The 19,089-nt window shown below is 32.1% G+C and overlaps 1 protein-coding gene across 2 annotated transcripts; it reads left to right on the top strand.

Moving 5' to 3' along the window:
• The first annotated feature begins 1,043 nt into the window (after nucleotides 1-1,043).
• LOC110655635 (ubiquitin carboxyl-terminal hydrolase 8) lies at nucleotides 1,044-18,676 on the top strand. 2 transcript variants are annotated; one of them, XM_021812031.2, is made up of 13 exons: nucleotides 1,045-1,260; nucleotides 1,652-1,906; nucleotides 2,319-2,460; nucleotides 7,932-7,991; nucleotides 8,075-8,170; nucleotides 13,761-14,114; nucleotides 14,271-14,411; nucleotides 14,532-14,702; nucleotides 15,085-15,342; nucleotides 15,447-15,595; nucleotides 15,671-16,228; nucleotides 16,961-17,234; nucleotides 18,140-18,676. In XM_021812031.2, the coding sequence occupies exons 1-13, from the start codon at nucleotides 1,169-1,171 to the stop codon at nucleotides 18,251-18,253; spliced, it is 2,664 nt and encodes an 887-aa protein (XP_021667723.2). In that variant the 5' UTR covers nucleotides 1,045-1,168; the 3' UTR covers nucleotides 18,254-18,676. The 2 variants fall into 2 exon arrangements, with proteins under 2 accessions (XP_021667726.2, XP_021667723.2); XM_021812034.2 differs by lacking the exon at nucleotides 18,140-18,676 and having other exon boundaries at nucleotides 1,044-1,260; nucleotides 16,940-17,085.
• Nucleotides 18,677-19,089: the final 413 nt, after the last annotated feature.

Genomic DNA, 19,089 nt, shown 5'->3' with positions numbered 1-19,089 from the left:
TTTACCTTTATTTTATTAAACATAATAATTATTTTAACAATTTTCTAAAATCATTTTATCCTCTATCTTTTTATTAATTAAGTGAGGTAAAATATAATTTAATTAAATCAAAGAATATTTTATTATAATTTAATTGATTTAATTAATTCTCTAATCGCTAAGTTTATGATTCTTTGGATTCTTTATTGAATCAAAATTATTGTATTATTTTGGTTTGATCATAGTTCTTTATTAAAATCTGAATTGAAATTTTACCGAAAGCAAATCAGAATTGTACTGAATCAAAATCGAATTGGGAATCAAACTTATATATATATATTTATTTTATATTTTTTAGAGTATTATATATTTTTAATATATAATTATATAAATATAATTATAAACTAAATGTAATATAATATTATATTTTATTTTTTTATATATTTTTAATAATTTTAGTTATAAATACGTTAAATTATATTATAATTTTTAATTATAAATATATTTTTATACATGTTAATTTATAATTATATTTTTATTTTATAATTAAATATTATATAATTAATAAATATTTAAAATATATAATAGATGATATACTTATATAATTATATTATATAATATATTTAATATTAAATTATATATATATTTTATAATTAAAAATTATATAATTTAGAAATAGTTAAAAAATATATTATATGATGTATTATATATTAATAATTTAATTTAAAATTTAATTACTAATTTAAATATAACTTTTTTAAAAAATAGTATAAATTATTTCCAAACCAAAATCGAAGCATCTTGAACTGGAATCGAAACACTAAAAAATCAATTGAAATTATATCAAAATTTTCATTGGGTTCAATTCTAATTGCTAGACAGACTTGAATCAAACCAGAACTGTCCTTAAATGGTAAAAAAAAATTTTAATAAAAAAATAACAAATCTTGTCCCTCTACGTTTTTTTTTCAATTTCTTTTTCTACATAAGCAAAAAATTAAATATTTATTTCAATAATAAGGAAAATATATAAATGATATATAAATATATTTATTTAAATTCCCTCCTTGAATTCTCTTCACAGATAAAGGAAACTCACGTCTCTGTCTCTGCCTCTTTCTGTTTCATGCCCAAAATGATCTGCATTTTCTAAGTTCTCTCTCTCAAACCCACACTCTCTCTTTCTACAATGGAGAACGGTCTACACGAAGATCTATCTGATTCAACCCAGCGACCCTCCAACTCCGACAATGAACGGGGAATCTATTTCGTACCTTTCAGGTCTCTGCATTTTCTGCCCATTTCTTTGCTTTCTCTTGTTTGCATTCTCTTTCAAATCTGAACCTTTGAATAACTGTAGAGCTCCTTTTTTTTGTTCATTGTAATTTGTGTCATGGGGAGGTTCAATTCAATTGCTTAGAAATGTGAGATCAAGGATTAGAAGAACGAAATTTTGAGAAATGGGATGGGAATTGAATTTGAACATATGAAATGTGTGTATTTTGGAATATTTGAAAATTCATTGCTCTTGTTTTCTTTCTAGCTGTGATTTCTCAGCATCCAAGCAGAGAATACTCATAGAAAGATTTTTCTTTTGCTTTTTTTGAATGTGATGCGACATGGGTGCGACTGCATATTTTAATTTAATTGAATTTGCGAATTGGGCTTTTAGGTGGTGGAAGGATGCGCAAGATTCATCGATATCAGATGAATCCGATGGGAATAGAGGGGTTCTGTACAAGGGAACTTCAGGTTCTTCCTATGCGGGTCCTATGAAGCTCATCAACAACATATTCAACTCGGATCTTGTATTGAATTTGAGGAGAGAAGAGGAATCTTTGCCCAACGGTGAAAATGACGAAGTAGGTGTCTCAGGACGAGACTTTGCATTGGTCTCGGGGGAAATGTGGTTGAAGGCACTCAAATGGTGAGCGTTTTAGATTGGTAATTTCCTTATATTCTGCAAGAATTGTTGGGATTGATGTGAAAAACATTGTGTTTCAGGACTGGATTCTGGTTTCTCTATAATAAGCCTTTAAGAAGACTTTCTGTTTATTGAACTTGTGCTTTGCATGGACTTTCAATTAGCAAATAATTAAATGTATGATCTTTATGGATTTTGGTAACTGAGGTACATTTGCTGAGCATGAAGACTTCCTAACGTTGAATAATCCTATACATGTTACATTCAGAAGATGATATGACAATTACTTGCAAATATTGTTATGTGCACTGGTAGTGATGAATCTATTGATAACTGTATGTGGTTTTATTTTTTCTTCTGTTGCCCAAGTAATGAGAATTGCTTAGTATAATTTCTATTGTTGTTTCCTGTTCAGGCATAGTGATGCCAAAGTTGCATCCAAGTGTGGCAAAACCATTTCTGCTGCAGGAGATGATATGTCGGATGTCTACCCTTTACAACTGAGGCTTTCTGTGCAGCGGGAAGTGAATTCGTTAGGTGTAAAAATTAGCAAAAAGGTCTATTCATTTGCTGATCCATGCTTTCCACTTTTCAGTTTCATAAGGCATGCAATTCTGTTATAGCTATATGTTGCTATTATTTTGATTAACTAGTCTGGAATGAGAAGTCATTTTTGCACAATGAATCTTGCATATGATAAGATATTCATTTTTGATTGTTTATCAGGAAGTTTATTGGTCAAGGTAAGAACTTTTAGTAATTCTTTCTAATGTCATAGAGAAACTAGAAACACCATTCTTTCCTAGACAACTGCACGAATCTATGTTAATCTTTTGAAAAAACTTGCATTTCTATTTACCTAGATGCACCAAAACATTGCAATTATGATGCATCATTGAAAGCCTTCATCTCTTTCGCCCTCCTCCTAGTGACTCCAAAGGTTATATGGATCATTTTTCGCCATTCAGCTTTGTTTGACCACATCAATATTCAAAAATCATAAGTCTTTTGACATTACTTTCCTCTACGTTATTTTAGGTCTCTCTATTTTCATTCTTATTTCTTTCACCACTAATTTATCACATTTTCATACTAAAGTATTTGATTCTCTATGTTGGACAGGACTAAACAATTTTAATTGACATTCTCTCACTTTATCCCCAATATGTGCTATGTGCACTATGTGCCAGATGTGGTCAGACCAAATCTTATCCATCATCATAAGGCTAGACATCCATTGTAATATTTGCATTTCTACTATACTCATCTTGTGGATATGTTGTACATTAGATGTTATATAAACCTTACCTTTCACTTTGTCAGGGATCTTATAGTCGCATAACATATTCGTCGCGTTCCTCCACTTCATTTATCCTATATTAATTCCATGAATTACATTCTCATTTATTGCTTCGTTGTTTTGAATGATAAAACCTAAATACTTGAATTAGTTATATTTTGACACTAAAACTCCATCTAATTGAGCCTCCCCTCTATTCCTTCTAAACTCACAATGCATATATTTTGTCTTAGAGGGTGTTTAGCTTAACTTATGAAAATTAGCTTCGTGTTTATAAGGGAATATAAGCTTATAAGAATTTAAAATTTTAAGCAGTTATGTGTTTCATTAAAGTGCTTATAAGTAGTTGACAAGTAACTAACATATTTAGTAAAAAAATAACTTATAAACATATTTATTGTTAAAATTACTATAAAGGATGTTAAATGAAATATGTTGTGAAATTTTAAATATTAAATGAGGGTAGTATGGTAAAATACTTAATCAAACTAGTTTATAAGTATAAAGTGTGTAAGTACCAAAATGAAAAGTTGATCCTAGTGGTGGATCTAGATTTTTTTTTTCCCACGGTGAACATATAAAAAATAAATAATAAGATATTATAAAAAATATAAAAATATAATATTAATATTTTATAATTAGACTCAATGAAACTAATACCTTGAAAATTATAAATTATTATTATTATTAATGCTATCAAATGACAAATACACATCTCTATTTAAGTAACTAAAAATCATTTATTAATTTATCACATGTATAAATATACCAGTTTGTTTTAATAAAGTTTATCATTGAAAAAATCATATTAGAATTTTATAAGTAAATAAATTATTGAATACGCAACATGATTTTTTATATAAAATAATTTTAAATTCTATCAAATTAAATTTATGAGGGATGTATATATATAAAAAAAGAATATTTAAAAAAAAAGGGTCAATTCCTTATGCATTTGCCACTGCCTGGTCTCCCTCAACTTATATTAGCTTATAATTTCACCTTATAATCTTAAAAAATGTTATAAACAAATATATAAACCTTTTTTTTTTTTTTTAACAATTTAGAAGCTAGTTTGACCAATTTACATGCTAAGACAAACCCTCTTACTTCCACTTAGCCTAAAATATTACTCTCAAGAGACCTTCTCCATAACTCCAATTTTTGATTAACTTTTTCACTACTTTCATTCACTAAGACAATATTATCTGCAAATAAGCACCAGGGACATCATCTGGAATATGATTGGTTAACTCATCCATAACTAAAGCAAACATGTATGAACTCAAAGACGATCCCTTATGTAAACCCATTGTTATGGGAAACTCGTCCATATTGCCTCCCATTGTTCTCACACTTGTAAAAGTCTCCTCATACATGTCCTTAATAACATTTATATATTTGAAATTGACTCCTTTCTTCTTTAGTACCAACTAGAGAACTTAACTTGATACTCTATCATGGGCCTTTTCTAGGTCAATGAATGCCATGTGAAGATCATTCTTCCTCTCCCTATAAATTTTCATTAATCTTCTTAGTAGAAAGAAGGGCTTTGTTGTAGATCTGCTAGAAATAAAGCCAAACTAATTTTTTGATACCTCAATGGTGTTCCCAAGTTTGCATTCAATCACTCTTTCTCATAGTTTCGTCATGTGACTCACCAATTTAATGCTTTGTTAGTTTGTACTACTTTGGATGTCTCCTTTGTTCTTAAATATAGGAATCAAAGTGCTCTTCCTCCACTTGTTTGACATCTTTTTTTAGTATGCCATTGAATTGTTTGGTTAGCCAAGCTACTCCAACCTCCTTAAGGCACTTAAATACTTCTACAGGGATACCATCTAGGCTGCAAGCTCTTCCTGTCTTAGATAAGTTCATCATTAGACCAGAAACAAGAAAACATGTTGCATGTGCAAATTATAGATAATGCATAACACCTTTCTTAGTGCCTACAAGAAGTCCTTGCACACGTTACCTCTCCACTTCCTTACTCACCTATCTCTATTCTATTCAAAACTTGACAATGAGACTGAACAAAATATGGGAGAAAGGATTGTGTTGATGCTAGACTCTTGATCACCTAAAGCAAGACCTAGGTTCCCCTTTGGCAATAGCACATAAGAAGTCATACAACTCCAAGTAAGCATCACCTATCACTGAAACCATGCCTGCCCATGACCTTATTGTAACCCTTCTCAAAATTCAATTTTCAAACAACCCATTTATTCCCCCTCCTTCTCCTCCTACATGCACCTTTACAACATAAGTACATAACCAGCCACCAATTATACATCTAAATTTTGTATTATCTGCTTTGAAGCTGTTTGAGAACTAGAAATGATACATCTCAGTTAGAATCTTATTATGTAGTGACCAGGCTAATTTGTTTAAATTACAAGAAACTTAATGGAGCATCTTTAATAGAAACTAGAGCAAAAAAATTTAAATTCGCACTCTTTTTAACTATCCCATTGGCATAATACTCCAGAACTATTCCTAAAAATGCTAGGGAAAAGGGAAAAAAAGAAAAGCCATTGTAAAACTATCTAGATTAGGGGCTTCATTTATCTTCATCTATGGAGCTGTCTTCCTTCTTCCTCACCTTCTCCACTTCGAAAGGCCTTGCTAATCAATTTATTTTTCATCAGAAATAATGCAAATCGAAACACTCAGTCCTGGATTTTAAACCTACCTCCTCTATATTTAGATCCCTATAAAAACTTATAATCTCACCCTCAATTAATGGAAGAATCATATTAATCTTTTCTCTCGATCCCAAATTTCTTATGGAACTCTTCCTCCCATGTCCTACCACTAGTGAGTTACGTCCCTATGAAACAACCTAATATTTATATTGGTGCTTCTTCATTTTAGCATAGTCTTTTTTTACTGATAAAGTAAGGAATCCTACTGTCAAATAAAGGAAATTGCAGAAACAGAAGAAGAAAAAGAACTGATGGAAGAGAAAGGAAGAGCATAATTTTATTAAGAAAATTGTATAAATCCAATACAGCAAAAAGAAAAACTACCACAGATTATCTCTAAGTCCCTGAGCTATTGAATAGCTGGAAATATAACTCAACTACATGCCTTCCCTATGCTCATGCTCCCTTTTTATAGAAGATTCAGTTGCCGTGATCACATGGCCTTTCAGAAATTTCTCCACCTTATCAGCTCGTAGCTGGATAACTTCCAGAGAACCATTTGAATTCTCATACTGCTGCAGATCCTTCTGGTGCCTTCTGGTATAGGTGATCCAGGTCCTCTAGGCTCTACCCCACTTCCCTACAATACAATTACCATCTCATCTGATCCCTTGGGATTGCTTTATCAATCTGAGCCTCAAAAAGCATTTTTTTTTCTCCTTTGCTTCATTCTCTTAAACTCATCAATGTCCTGCAGAACATTTACTTCTCAACATGAAGTTCTCAATCCTTAACATTCAAGCCTTGTTCTCAAACAAGATAAATATTTTATTAATGAAGAAATAAGAGAAATAACAAAAGAACTTGGAAAAGTTAACTAAAAAAAATAAAACTAATGAAGTAAAGCCCTCTTATTGTGTTGAAGGGAAGATCTAATTAAACCCTCCCATCACTTGATCAGACACACTAGTCGTCACTTTGTCACCAAATTCTTTCTAAGAAGTAGGACCTGACAGCAACTGATTTGGATCCCAAGGGAATAGTGAAATTTGATATGGGAGGAAAAAATGCCTCTTGATTCAAATATGGAAAAGCATCAGGAACCAAATTCAGAGAAGCATTTTCTCACTTACTAGGAAAAAAAACTATTTTCAAGAGAGGACACAAACATTCTCCTGAAATAGATCATGGAAATTGAGATTGGACAAAGGAATATCTGATGGTGACCGGTTTTATTCTATAATACAATTATCAAATATCTCCTGCTAGAAGTAATTTGAGATCTTTAAATTTTGTCATTAAAATACCTGATAACTTAAAATCCCATTTAGACACCATTGTACAGCACAGAAGCATAAATATGAAAATATCTTAAAATAACAAACCTGTGCCAATTAGGACCGCAGACATATGTAATAATGTAAACAATTAAAGACCCTGATCCCTAGCTTTCAAAAGGAGAGAGATCGAAAAGGATCTTGGATATCTAATCTTCCTTGACTTTAACCCTTGCCTCCTAGTGATAACAATCTCCCCATCAACCACAATGGGCAAACACCTTCAAACCTTTGTGGAAAGGAAGTATAAGTTGTGAGTTTCCCATAAAATGTCAGTCTTTGATTTTAAGTCAATAGACTTATAGTGCAAGAAGTCACTCCCAAACCTTTGTATGTAGGTAGTAGAAGCTTTGAGTTTCCCATAAATATCTGTCTTTGGTTTTAAGTCAATGGACTTTTAAGTTATTATGCAAGAAGTTACTCAGTGAAATATGTGGGCCTTTAAGCATGCCAAATCAAATATGATTTGATACACTGTAAGAACATTGCTTATTAGCATATAAACTTCCCCATTTTGAATGAATGCAAAATAATATTTCATTATTCTCTCACTTTCATATGTTTCTGTTTGGTTCAGTAAGAAATTGTGTGTGATGTATTAAGGAATACTCTTGTATTAGTGTTGCTGTGGTGGATAAATGCCCAGCATGTGTGGAATCTAAACTTAAGAAACTGCATATATTTTATGCTTTGAGTTGATCTCAGGTGTTAGTTGTGTTACCACTTACTAAACATACAATTTTCAGGACAATTCAACCGAGCTTTTCAGAAGAGCCTGCAAGATTTTCAGTGCTGATTCTGAGATGGTGAGCTAAACTTTTGTCCAATGGATGTAGTGATTATTTGTTGGCTAGTAAAAAATGACTTTCAAACTTCTACTGTTTCACAGTTACACATCTGGGACTTTTCTGGGCAAACAACCCAATTTTTTATGAACGACAAAAGCAAATTCCCAAAAGACTGTCAGCGGCTGTTGGATCAGGAGGTAAGCAGTGGACTCTTTGGTTTTCTCCATAATTACTATGATGATATGCTTGATTTTGTTAAGTTCAGATTAGAAGCCTAGTGGGTCTATAACTCACTAAGACCTGACACAGTCTTGCTTTATAATTCACTAAAACTGGGCTTTAGAACCCATGTATATGTTGGTTTTTTGGATGAAAAATAAAAATTTTATTCTTCTTGCTTTACTATTTGAAATTGAAGACTATCATATCAGACTGCTGCTTCTGTTAATCTGTCATACAATTTTGAAGTTTGTTTTAATGGGGAATACAAGAGACGTACTAACTATTATTCCCAACAATACCCATGGCATTTGTATCATCTGCACAAACCAATCCATGGATTATGATGTTTGACCTTTCAGACCATTTTAAAGTCTCATAGATATTTGATAAGGATTCCTTATTGGTAAGTAGAAAATTAATTATGTCATATTCCACCTGTTGATTCTGAAGTTACTGTGTGCAAAGATATTGGTGAAGTGGTTAAATTTACCAGACCTAGGTTCAAATTTCATTTCCCAGGAGAGAGGAAATGGTGTAAGTTCCATTTTAAACAACTCAAAGTTTTGGGCAGGATATTGGTGAGTGGCCGTTTCAAGCCTTCATAACAATCGTTGCTTCACTGTGGTAAAAGAAATATATCAAGAAATTGGTAGCAAGAAATACCTCTCATTAACTTTTGAGAAATTCTCTGTGTAATGCAGAATAGGAAGTTTGGAATTTTATTTAGAAATTTTAATTATTATAGAATTAGGAAATTTAAAGATTTTTGTTGTTTAAGAATTTTATTATTATTAGGTCTACTATTTCCTAATTTATCTTATATAGTATTCTTAATTAGAGTTGAATTAGGGTTTTTATGCCTAATATGACTAGGATTGTAAGCTCTATAAATAGGGCTAATTTTCTATCATTCAGTAGTTTTAGAATATGATTATTATTGAGATTAATAAAATTGTTGAGAATTAGTTCTCTTTTTAAGGATTAGTCCTTGATTTCTCCTAGTTCTTTATTCTTTTTTATTTTGTTCTACATCAATTTTGGTATCAAAGCCCAAAATCAATCAAAATTTCTTTAGCTTCCGTGAACTTTGAAGCCTTCAAACTTGTGTTCTTGCTTTCTAAAATCCCACCTTCCACTGTGTCATCCCAAATTTCCATTTACCTTTGTTAAATTTTTGCCTTTAGTTTACTGATTTAAAAAAAAAAAAATCAAAAGTACAGAAACAAAGCCTTCAAAAAGAACATAGAAGCATTGCTGACAACACCTTCTCCTCTCACCCACTGTCGTTCAGCTAACAGGCAGCCTTGCCATCAAAGGCACAATACTCGTTGGCATCAGGCGACCCTCCCCTAAGGTTTTCAGTAGTTAGACGTCACCTGGAACGCCTGATTTGACCGGATCGGATTTCGACCCGAATATCAAACCCGTCAGAATTTCAGATTTTATGGCCATCTGAACCTCCCAAGCCCTTCTCCAGCTACCGATCTTCTGCTTTCCGTTGTTGGAATCGCCGTCCGACTCTCCAGCTGCAAGAATTCGTCTGGTTGGGTCAAGTGATCTATTGGATTTCAGATTTGTAATTCAATCTGACCCAAGTTTATTTTGAGCTTTCTATACCAGATCTAGCATCTCCTTATCGTCACATCAGTCTACTACATGATTGCCACATCATTAGCCACGCAGCACTAGATCACCTATCACGTCACATTCCTGCCATGTTAGCAAATTTCAACAGTTTCTTTCCTTACCAACTTCGACGTCTTGCATCTGATTTGAAGTTTGTTTCAGCAAAAACCACTCCTCAAAACTGAATTTTTAGTTTCTTTCAAGTGAGGTATGTTTACTTAATTTGAATAACATGGAAACTTACATTGCGAGACTAGAAGAGGAGATCAATTACTACCAAAATGTTCTCGAAGAAATTAATTATGACATTGAATTTCATAGGGGTCAATTACTATCCTTAGGTCATTGGATAAACAATTATAGTTATAAAGGTGATCGTGAAAAGTGTTCTTTCTTACGTGGTGAATATCAAGAGGTCAAATTGATTTTACTAGATAAAGAAAGGGAATATAAATATTTACAACAATTCTTCCAAGTCAAAGAAAGAGAGCTTGAAGAATGCAAGAAAGAACTTGTGATGTCAAGTGTGAAAGAATTGAATGCACAGCTTGATAAGTTCTCAAAAGTAAAGCTTAATAAGTTATCAAAATTAGAGCTTAATGAATTATCAGTAGCTTTGCAAGAACTTAAAGAATAAATTCAAATTGTAAGTCAAGGAAAGAAGCTTGACGTAGAAGATGAACAACAAGAAGAATTCAAAGAGCAGCTTGGAGATAAGAATGAAGAACAAAAAGAGCAATCTGGAGAAACTAAGCTTGAAGAGCATGAAATTGAAGAATTCGAAGAATCGGCTCTTGATCATTCAAATGTTGAAGAGCCTACTCCAGAGCAAAAAGTTGATAAAACTGCACAAGCAAAGCTTGAGGAGGATATATTAGGAAATGAAGAAAATTCTATGGAGACATCAATGAAAACTGAAGATCCTATTGAGTTAAAGGGAATTTCAACTATTATTTTAATTGATTTTATCTGTCCAGATGTTTCCAAGAATATAAAAAAAAGTGCAAGCTTCTTAAAGTCAATTTTGTTCCTACCATTCAAGAAGAACATACTGTGTGTTCTTCACATATGGTTTGTGATCCTTTAGCATTTCAAGACTCGAGTCCGAGTTTTTTTCCAACGAGGAGAGAATAATGCAGAATAGGAAGTTCAGAATTTTATTTAGGAATTTTATTTATCATAGAATTAGGAAATTTAAACAGTTTTTATTGTTTAGGAATTTTTATTATTATTAGCTCTATTATTTTCTAATTTATCTTATATAATATTCCTAATTAGAGTTAAAATAGGATTTCTATTCCTAATTTGATTAGGGTTGTAAACTCTATCAATAGAGCTAATTTTCTATCATTCAGTAATTTTAGAATATGATTATTATTGAGATTAATAAAATTGTTGAGAATTAGTTCTCTTTTCAAGGATTGGTCCTTAATTTTCCTTAGTTCTTTATTCTTCTTTACTTTGTTCTACATTACTTTGATTTATATGTCTATTATTCACCATAAATGAGTTTAACAGTTAAGATTCTTAATTTTTCAGTGGAGAGACAGTAAACAAATGTTGCAAGTTTGAAGTCAGTTGCATCATTGATAAAATAGTTCCAAAGTTATGGTAAAAATGTTAGAATGTCATGGTGTGGCTCGTGTGGGTGCATAAAAAATCTAATATGGGCTGTTATTAGATCAGACCATGCATTTGCAATTTGTGGAATGTCAATTTAAATTTTTTTAATTGTTCCTGGATATAATCTTAGCCTGTCCAGTTGGTTGAACTGATGAATTGGTGCCTGATTGCAAGCTTTGGGCTTTACATAGAAAATGTAATGTGTTCACTTGGATATAAGTTAGCGTTTTACCATTCTATAAGTATGTTCACTGAAATGGGTTCAGGAGTACTTGCGGACAATAAAACCATTGTGTTATTGATAAGGCTTGGCTCTAATCATGGCAACTTACAGCTGCTCCATCTACTCGGCCAGGGTCAGTCTCTTCTTTTATAGTGTAATTCAGGTTGTTTACAGAAATTTAGCATTTTTACCTTGTAAGAAGGGGTCAAAATATAAAATAACTGTCAGAATAAAAAATAACTCCTAGTGCAATAAATTGAAGGAGTAATTACAAAATTAATCCTAACCTAACTAAAAGTTGTTACAATTTAAACTCCAATATTTTCAAAACCCTTTCAATATAAGAATTCTATTTATTTTAACATGATAAATAACACTTGAAATCATTCATTGATTGAAAAAAATTTGAAATAAAATATCATAAATAAGTAAATATTAGTTAAAACTGTAAAATGAATTGAAAAATAAATAACTGTTGTTTTTTAAAGTTTGTTTTAATATTTTTACTGTTTAACTAATGTTTTAAACTGTTTCTAATTTTTTTTATTACTTTTAATTTTCATTTGAATTTAATTTTTTGAAATTTTTAAACCAATAAATAATTATCAAATGTGATTAACCCTTAAAAAAGCAACAAAATAAATTGAACTATTGATTTTGAACTCTCAAATTGAAAGGTTTGTTGAAAGATTGGAGTTTCAGTTGTTGCTATTTTTGTTATAGGCTTTATTTTGAAAGTTACTCATAAGTTGGGTTAATTTTGTAACTATCCCTTACTAAAATAAAGAACCTGAAAAGTTGCTGAAGACAAGAAATAAGAGAGGCAGAGGGGTGGATTTGGGTTGGGAACCCGTTGATGTGGGTGGAATTGTCTAATTGCCCTAGACAAGAACTATGACATCTTCTCAAAATACCAGATTTTACCTGATTGTATCTCTCAATCCAATTAAAAGCTCTAGTTTCTTCTCTCCACAAATTTGGAAACTTACTCAATGCTATATCTTTCCTCCTGCTAGATACTCCTTACAAAGAAGTTAACATTTCATTAAATGTTTTGATGTAACCCAAGTGCTGAACAACTTCCCACCTTTTTTTAGCATATAGCACCTACTCAAGGAACTCGATTTTGTAATAATCAAATTCTCTTAAGTTGTACTGCAATGCATATTTGGGATCCACCAAGAAAGGAAGCTTTTTGGATGTCCCAGCTTGTCATAACAATTTTATAATGGATACGTACATGGTTGTTTAGCAACCAATGTAAAATGAACATTATATTAGTGTTTAATTGAGCCTAGTCAAATCAATACAATTCAATATTGGAACTTTACTCAACTAAAACACCTCAAGGCTTGAAACTCAACTTGAACTTGATCAAATTTAATTTTAAATAATTAAGCTTGCCTTAATATGTTACTTGATACTTGAGTTTGACTTGACTCAATTAGTGTTAAAAATTCAATTTTTTAACTGATTTCGAATTAAAACTGAAACAAATTCAAGTAAGCTTGACTTCAAGTTCAAATTAGCCTTTTTAGTTTAAATATTTAGGGTAAAATAAAAAATTGGTGAATGCCATAAGTTATTATTTTGATATATGATATAAGACATTTAAAATTATATAAAAAATAAAAAATTCAACTAGGCTTGCAAGCTTCTCAAGTTGAGTATTGTAATTTGAACTTGGCTTGACTTGTTACTTGAATTACTCAAAAATGATCTCAGCTTGATTAGAGTGAAGTCAAATTGAAATATATTGGGTCTCTAGTTTGAGTAGCTTGCAAGCAGCTTGACTCATTTACACAATATAGAATATTGTAGTAGCTAGCCAACATATAAACATATTGAAGTCTGTCCTGGCCTGTCACATACAATTGATGACTAGAAAATGCATTAAATGAGTAAAACTCCCAATCTTTTACATTTTGAATGAATATTATATTCCACTGTATTCCTTTCGACTTCATATTGATCTCAATTGGATTATCTGCTTATAATCTTTTGTGGTCCATGAACTAATATGTTTTGGTGATTGTACACTATTTTGATTTATGTTAGCTAATTCTTTCTCACAATTCCTATTTTGTGTACAGATTCTCCTGGAGTTACAAGTTTATGGGCTATCTGATAACATGAAATGCAGAGAAGGGAAAAAGGATGATGCTGCTTTACAAATTTCTAATGGGACACATTCTTCTGGAACATCATTTATGGTGAATGGAAGTGCTGGCAACATCAGCAATGGTTTTTTTCGTAGTAATTCTTCAGCTTCCTTTGGAAAATCTGGAGAAGCTGGCTCTTTGGGATTGACAGGATTGCAGAATCTTGGAAATACTTGTTTCATGAATAGTGCCATTCAGTGCTTAGCACATACACCAAAGCTTGTAGACTATTTTCTTGGAGATTATGGTAGAGAAATAAATCATGACAACCCATTGGGCATGGATGTAGGTTATCAGATTCTAAATCTCTTAAATGATTTTTTATTTACAATATATTTTTTTCTTTTCAGTGTTAACATGTTTCTTGTTTGAAGTTTTATGCTGTTATATAGAGAATCTGTTGTCCCATTTAGTCTATTAATAGCTAGTTGTCTTCTCCAGGGTGAGATTGCCTTAGCTTTTGGGGATTTGTTAAGGAAATTATGGGCTCCTGGAGCAAGTCCAGTTGCACCAAGAATGTTCAAGTCAAAGCTTGCTCGATTTGCGCCTCAATTCAGTGGCTTTAATCAACATGATTCTCAGGTCTGCTAAGTTCTCTTGCTCTAAAAGATGCATTTTGCTCTCTCTCTATGTGAGGGTTGTCCTGTAAATTTAGTCATTAGTATATCTATTATTATGGATTTGGTGGATCTTTTGATATAGGAGCTCCTTGCTTTCTTGTTGGATGGACTTCATGAGGATCTCAATCGTGTAAAATGTAAACCTTATGTAGAAGCCAAGGATGGAGATAGTAGACCAGATGAAGAAGTTGCTGATGAGTATTGGCGGAATCATGTGGCTCGCAATGACTCTATTATTGTCGATGTCTGCCAAGTATGCTTTCTGTTTTCTATATTTCTTTCATAGTTTGCCCTGCTGTATCAAGTATGGGAGTTTGATTTTATCATTTATGTTTCCCTTTTTTACTGAATTGCTATTCCCACTGAGCTTTCCATAGATTAGGATTTCGGTTCTATTCTTAGGTTGATTGATCTGACTGAGATGTTTAGATTAACACAACTTGATTTGAGGTTTATTTGGAATTTTATGTTCAAATGGATTTTGATATATCCTTCATTGATCTGAATCTACTATATTTATGGTCCTAGATATCTGCCTTAATGTTGTTATTGAACTGAGTTAATTGGTGGTTTTTGGATCATGATAATCTGTTGGTCCACCTGACCTTACACATCATGCTTAATTTTGATTTCAGGGTCAATATAAATCAACATTAGTTTGTCCTGTTTGTAAGAAGGTATCTGTTACATTTGATCCATTCATGTACTTATCGCTACCTCTACCTTCAACGAATAGACGGACTATGACTTTGACAGTTGTGAGTGCTGATGGAAGTAGTCAGCCATCTCCATATACCATTTCTGTGCCAAAGCATGGAAAATGTGAAGATCTTAATAAGGCTCTAAGCATTGTTTGTTCTTTAGGGGTTGATGAGACCCTACTGTTGGCTGAGGTACTTTTCAATATTTATAATATCTAATTCTGTTGGATTAGTTATATTTGCATGTGTTCACAATCATTTTATTTTGATGACTGAAGCTATATAGCCCTATACAGGTTTACAATAACCGCATTATACGATATTTGGAAGAACCAGCTGATTCCTTATCATTAATTAGAGATGGTGACCGTCTCGTTGCTTATCGGTTAAAGAAAGAGTTGGACAATGTGCCTTTGGCTGTGTTTATGCATCAGCATATGGAGGAGTAAGTTTTGTTATTTAGTTTAATGGTGTCCTTGGAATGCCTTTTCTTTTCCTCTAATTGATTGTATAATATCAGGCAGTACATCCATGGGAAACTTACTTCAAGTTGGAAAGCATTTGGAATTCCACTTCTAGGACCAGTCCATAATTTTGTCATTGGATCTGACATCCATAATTTATATCTAAAGTTGCTTACTCCATTTCGATTAGCTGCTGATGATACCTTGGGCAGTAGTGATACCTGTAAGAGCACCGCTGTTGAAGATGCTACAGGAATGGAGGATAACAATGATTCTGCTTTAGGAGGAAATGCAAATCTCTTCAGTGTAGAAGGGGCCAACTCTCCCTCAGATTCTGAACTGAAGTTTTATATAACTGACGAGAAGGGAACAGTTAAGGACTCCAAGATCATAATAAATGAGCCAGTCCCAGTAACAGGAATGCCCAAACGGTTTAATGTTCTTGTAAGTTGGCCAGAAAAACAGATTAAGAAATATGACACCCGCCTCCTTAGCTCATTACCCGAGATTTTCAAGTCTGGCTTTTTTGCAAAGAGACCTCAGGAGTCTGTTTCTCTTTACAAGTGTCTTGAAGCATTTTTAAAGGAGGAACCTCTTGGACCGGATGACATGTGGTAAGCATACATTCATTGCCTTTAAGGAATTTCATGTTTAATGAGCTAGAAATACTTGAAAGATATTTTGGAGATTTAAAATGCTTTATCAACTGGCAATATGGTACTTTATTGTTGATTATTTTTATTTGGGTATATAGTTTTCTTTTCAAAAGATTTTCCATATTTGTTTTTCATTCATTGCATTATCCAAGTAACTTTTGAAACCAGGAGTTTATCATTCCTCTCCTTCTTGTAGTTTTTGTATTTAATTTATCCTGATTAGAGTTTATCTTGTTTCCCTTTTTTGCTCTGAGGTTCCTGTCAGTACTTTATAATATTTTTATGTTAAATATTGCTTTCAAGATATTTCCGTAAATAATCTCCTCATCCTTGTCTGAATAAATTGCAACAGGATTTAGCATAGTTGTATGTTATTCCTTAGTTGTATGTTATTCCTTATTTCCGTATGTTATATGTGCTCCACTGTAACCTGGAGGTCATTGGTTTGAACCGCAAAAACAGCATCCTTGCAATTGCAAAGGGGAACATTGTGCATATCTGACCCTCACAACGTGGGGGCCTCATCCAATATGACACCCTTTTGTATATACATAAGGCATTTGTGCACTCTTGAAGTAATAAATTGCTCTGTTTTCCAATGTTTTTGGAACCTTAAACTTCTCTTTTGTAAAATGTGGCCTGTTCTCTTCATTTTTTTTTTGATGTTAGGTACTGTTATATGTAATTTAGGTTTTGTCCAAGTTGCAAGAAGCATCGTCAAGCCAGTAAAAAATTAGATCTATGGAGACTGCCAGAGATTCTGGTTATTCATCTAAAAAGGTTCTCTTATACCCGATTTATGAAGAACAAGCTTGAGGCGTATGTTGACTTCCCTGTTGATGATCTAGATTTGTCAGCTTACATTTCATACAAGAATGGCCAATCATCTCATCGTTACATGCTTTATGCTATCAGTAATCACTATGGAAGCATGGGAGGCGGGCATTACACTGCTTTTGTCCATGTAAGTTGTGTTTTCCTTTCTTTTCCCCAATCTTTTTCACCATTTCTTTCCTCAACTTTCATCAATGGCATTGTTATTTTAATTGTCCTCTCCAGCTCTCCAGAAAAAAAAAAAAAGAAATGATGAAGAAAAAGAAACATAGATTCATCCTTGGTTTTTTGGTTTTTGTGAATATATTTCGTGTAAATGAAGTGTGGTGCTTTCCACGGTATGTCAGTACTACAGACATGTGAGGCCATCACATCAGGAAGGTTTTGGCTTCTTAATTGCCAATGAATAGTGATAACGATTATCACATGTTTATTTCCAGCTAAGGTCATACTATACCATTTAGTTTCATGTATCATTAGCAACTTTAGCGATAATGATTATCACATGCGATAATGATTATTGAAGACAACAGACCAATTGCTATACTTTAGTTAATACATGTAATACTTTGCATCATCAGTATTTTGGTTTTCAATAAGTTGATTTTCTGGGTGTAGGAGTCCATAGGTAATGTAAATCTGATAATTTCATCAGTATTCACATTCTAACTAGATGTCAAATATAATCTTTTTTTTTTTTAACATTTATCATTTTTCTATAACTACATTGTTGTTAAATTCATGGGTGGTTTATTGTCTTTTCATTACTAGGAAGAGCCTTGTGGAACTTGATTTAAGGGGGATCTCTTATGTGTTTGTGTCTCAAACTTTAGTTGTCATGGAAGAGGACAGATATATTTACGTTCTTTTTTTTTTTTTTTTTTTTTTTTTTTTAATTTTTGGAAGTTGAATTTTATTGCATATGAAGAAATATCAGCTAACGATGAAGTAAAAGAGCTAGGAAGATATATTTATGGTATGGTTTAAAAGTTTTGCATTATGTCCAATCAATATATTTGTCTTTGTTTGATGTAGCATGGGGGTGATCGCTGGTATGACTTCGACGATAGCCAAGTTCATCCAATCAGTCAGGACAAGATAAAGACTTCAGCTGCTTACGTTCTTTTCTACAGAAGAGTTGAAGTTTAACTTGGAGTAGAATTACCACTTGTTGAGAACCATGTAGAAGCTAGATGGTTAGTGAAATTATTAACATTTTCATCCTAGTCTTATGAGTATTGTCTGAGAGGGTAGCATTCTTTTGTTTTTACCATTATTTAGTTCAAGTTAAATAGTGTTGCCAGCATGGATTGAAGGGAAAGGAGGATTAAAATAGGCGAAGGAGATGATTTTATCATAGAAACAATTCAAGTAAACATACCAAGAGAGACCTTTCTTATACCTATAAACATAGGTAAGAGAGTTCTGTAAAGGGGGTTGCTTTAAACCCCCCAAGAAACTGTAGTTCTTGCTTACTCGTGTATAACTCTTGTACAACTACTGATTGGAAAATATTGGAATTATTTGACAGGCAATTTTTTGGTTATTAATTACAAATTGGTTTCATAATAACTTTGCTGTTGCTGAATCTTTTGACTAATGCTTCCCTGAATATTTATATTTATTTTTATTTTTTTGTTAGTGTTAAATTTAGGAGGATGGGTCCGTTGGATTTTAAAGTTTGTTTATGTGAAAATTCGGAAATCTTTGTTTGGGACTTAATGGGAATCATCATGTTTGTCTTTTTCTTGTACAAGTCCATACTAGGCTTAGCCCATTAAGAAGAAAAAATATGAAATTTATTTATAGATTGACATTTAAAAAGTTTGATATTTATAAAACTTTATTCAAAATTTTGTTTTTTTTAAATTCTATAAAATTGATTGAACTTGATAATAAATTCTGTATTTAATGGGATATATAAAACGCTAAACTTGAGAGTATTGATTTGTTTTAGGTAGTGCTTGATATAAATGAATTTTATA

This window comes from Hevea brasiliensis, chromosome 6, assembly GCF_030052815.1.
Source record: "Hevea brasiliensis isolate MT/VB/25A 57/8 chromosome 6, ASM3005281v1, whole genome shotgun sequence".
Lineage (NCBI taxonomy): Eukaryota > Viridiplantae > Streptophyta > Magnoliopsida > Malpighiales > Euphorbiaceae > Hevea > Hevea brasiliensis.
Note: the sequence above shows the minus strand (reverse complement) of the source record. Positions and strands in the feature narration are given on the sequence as shown.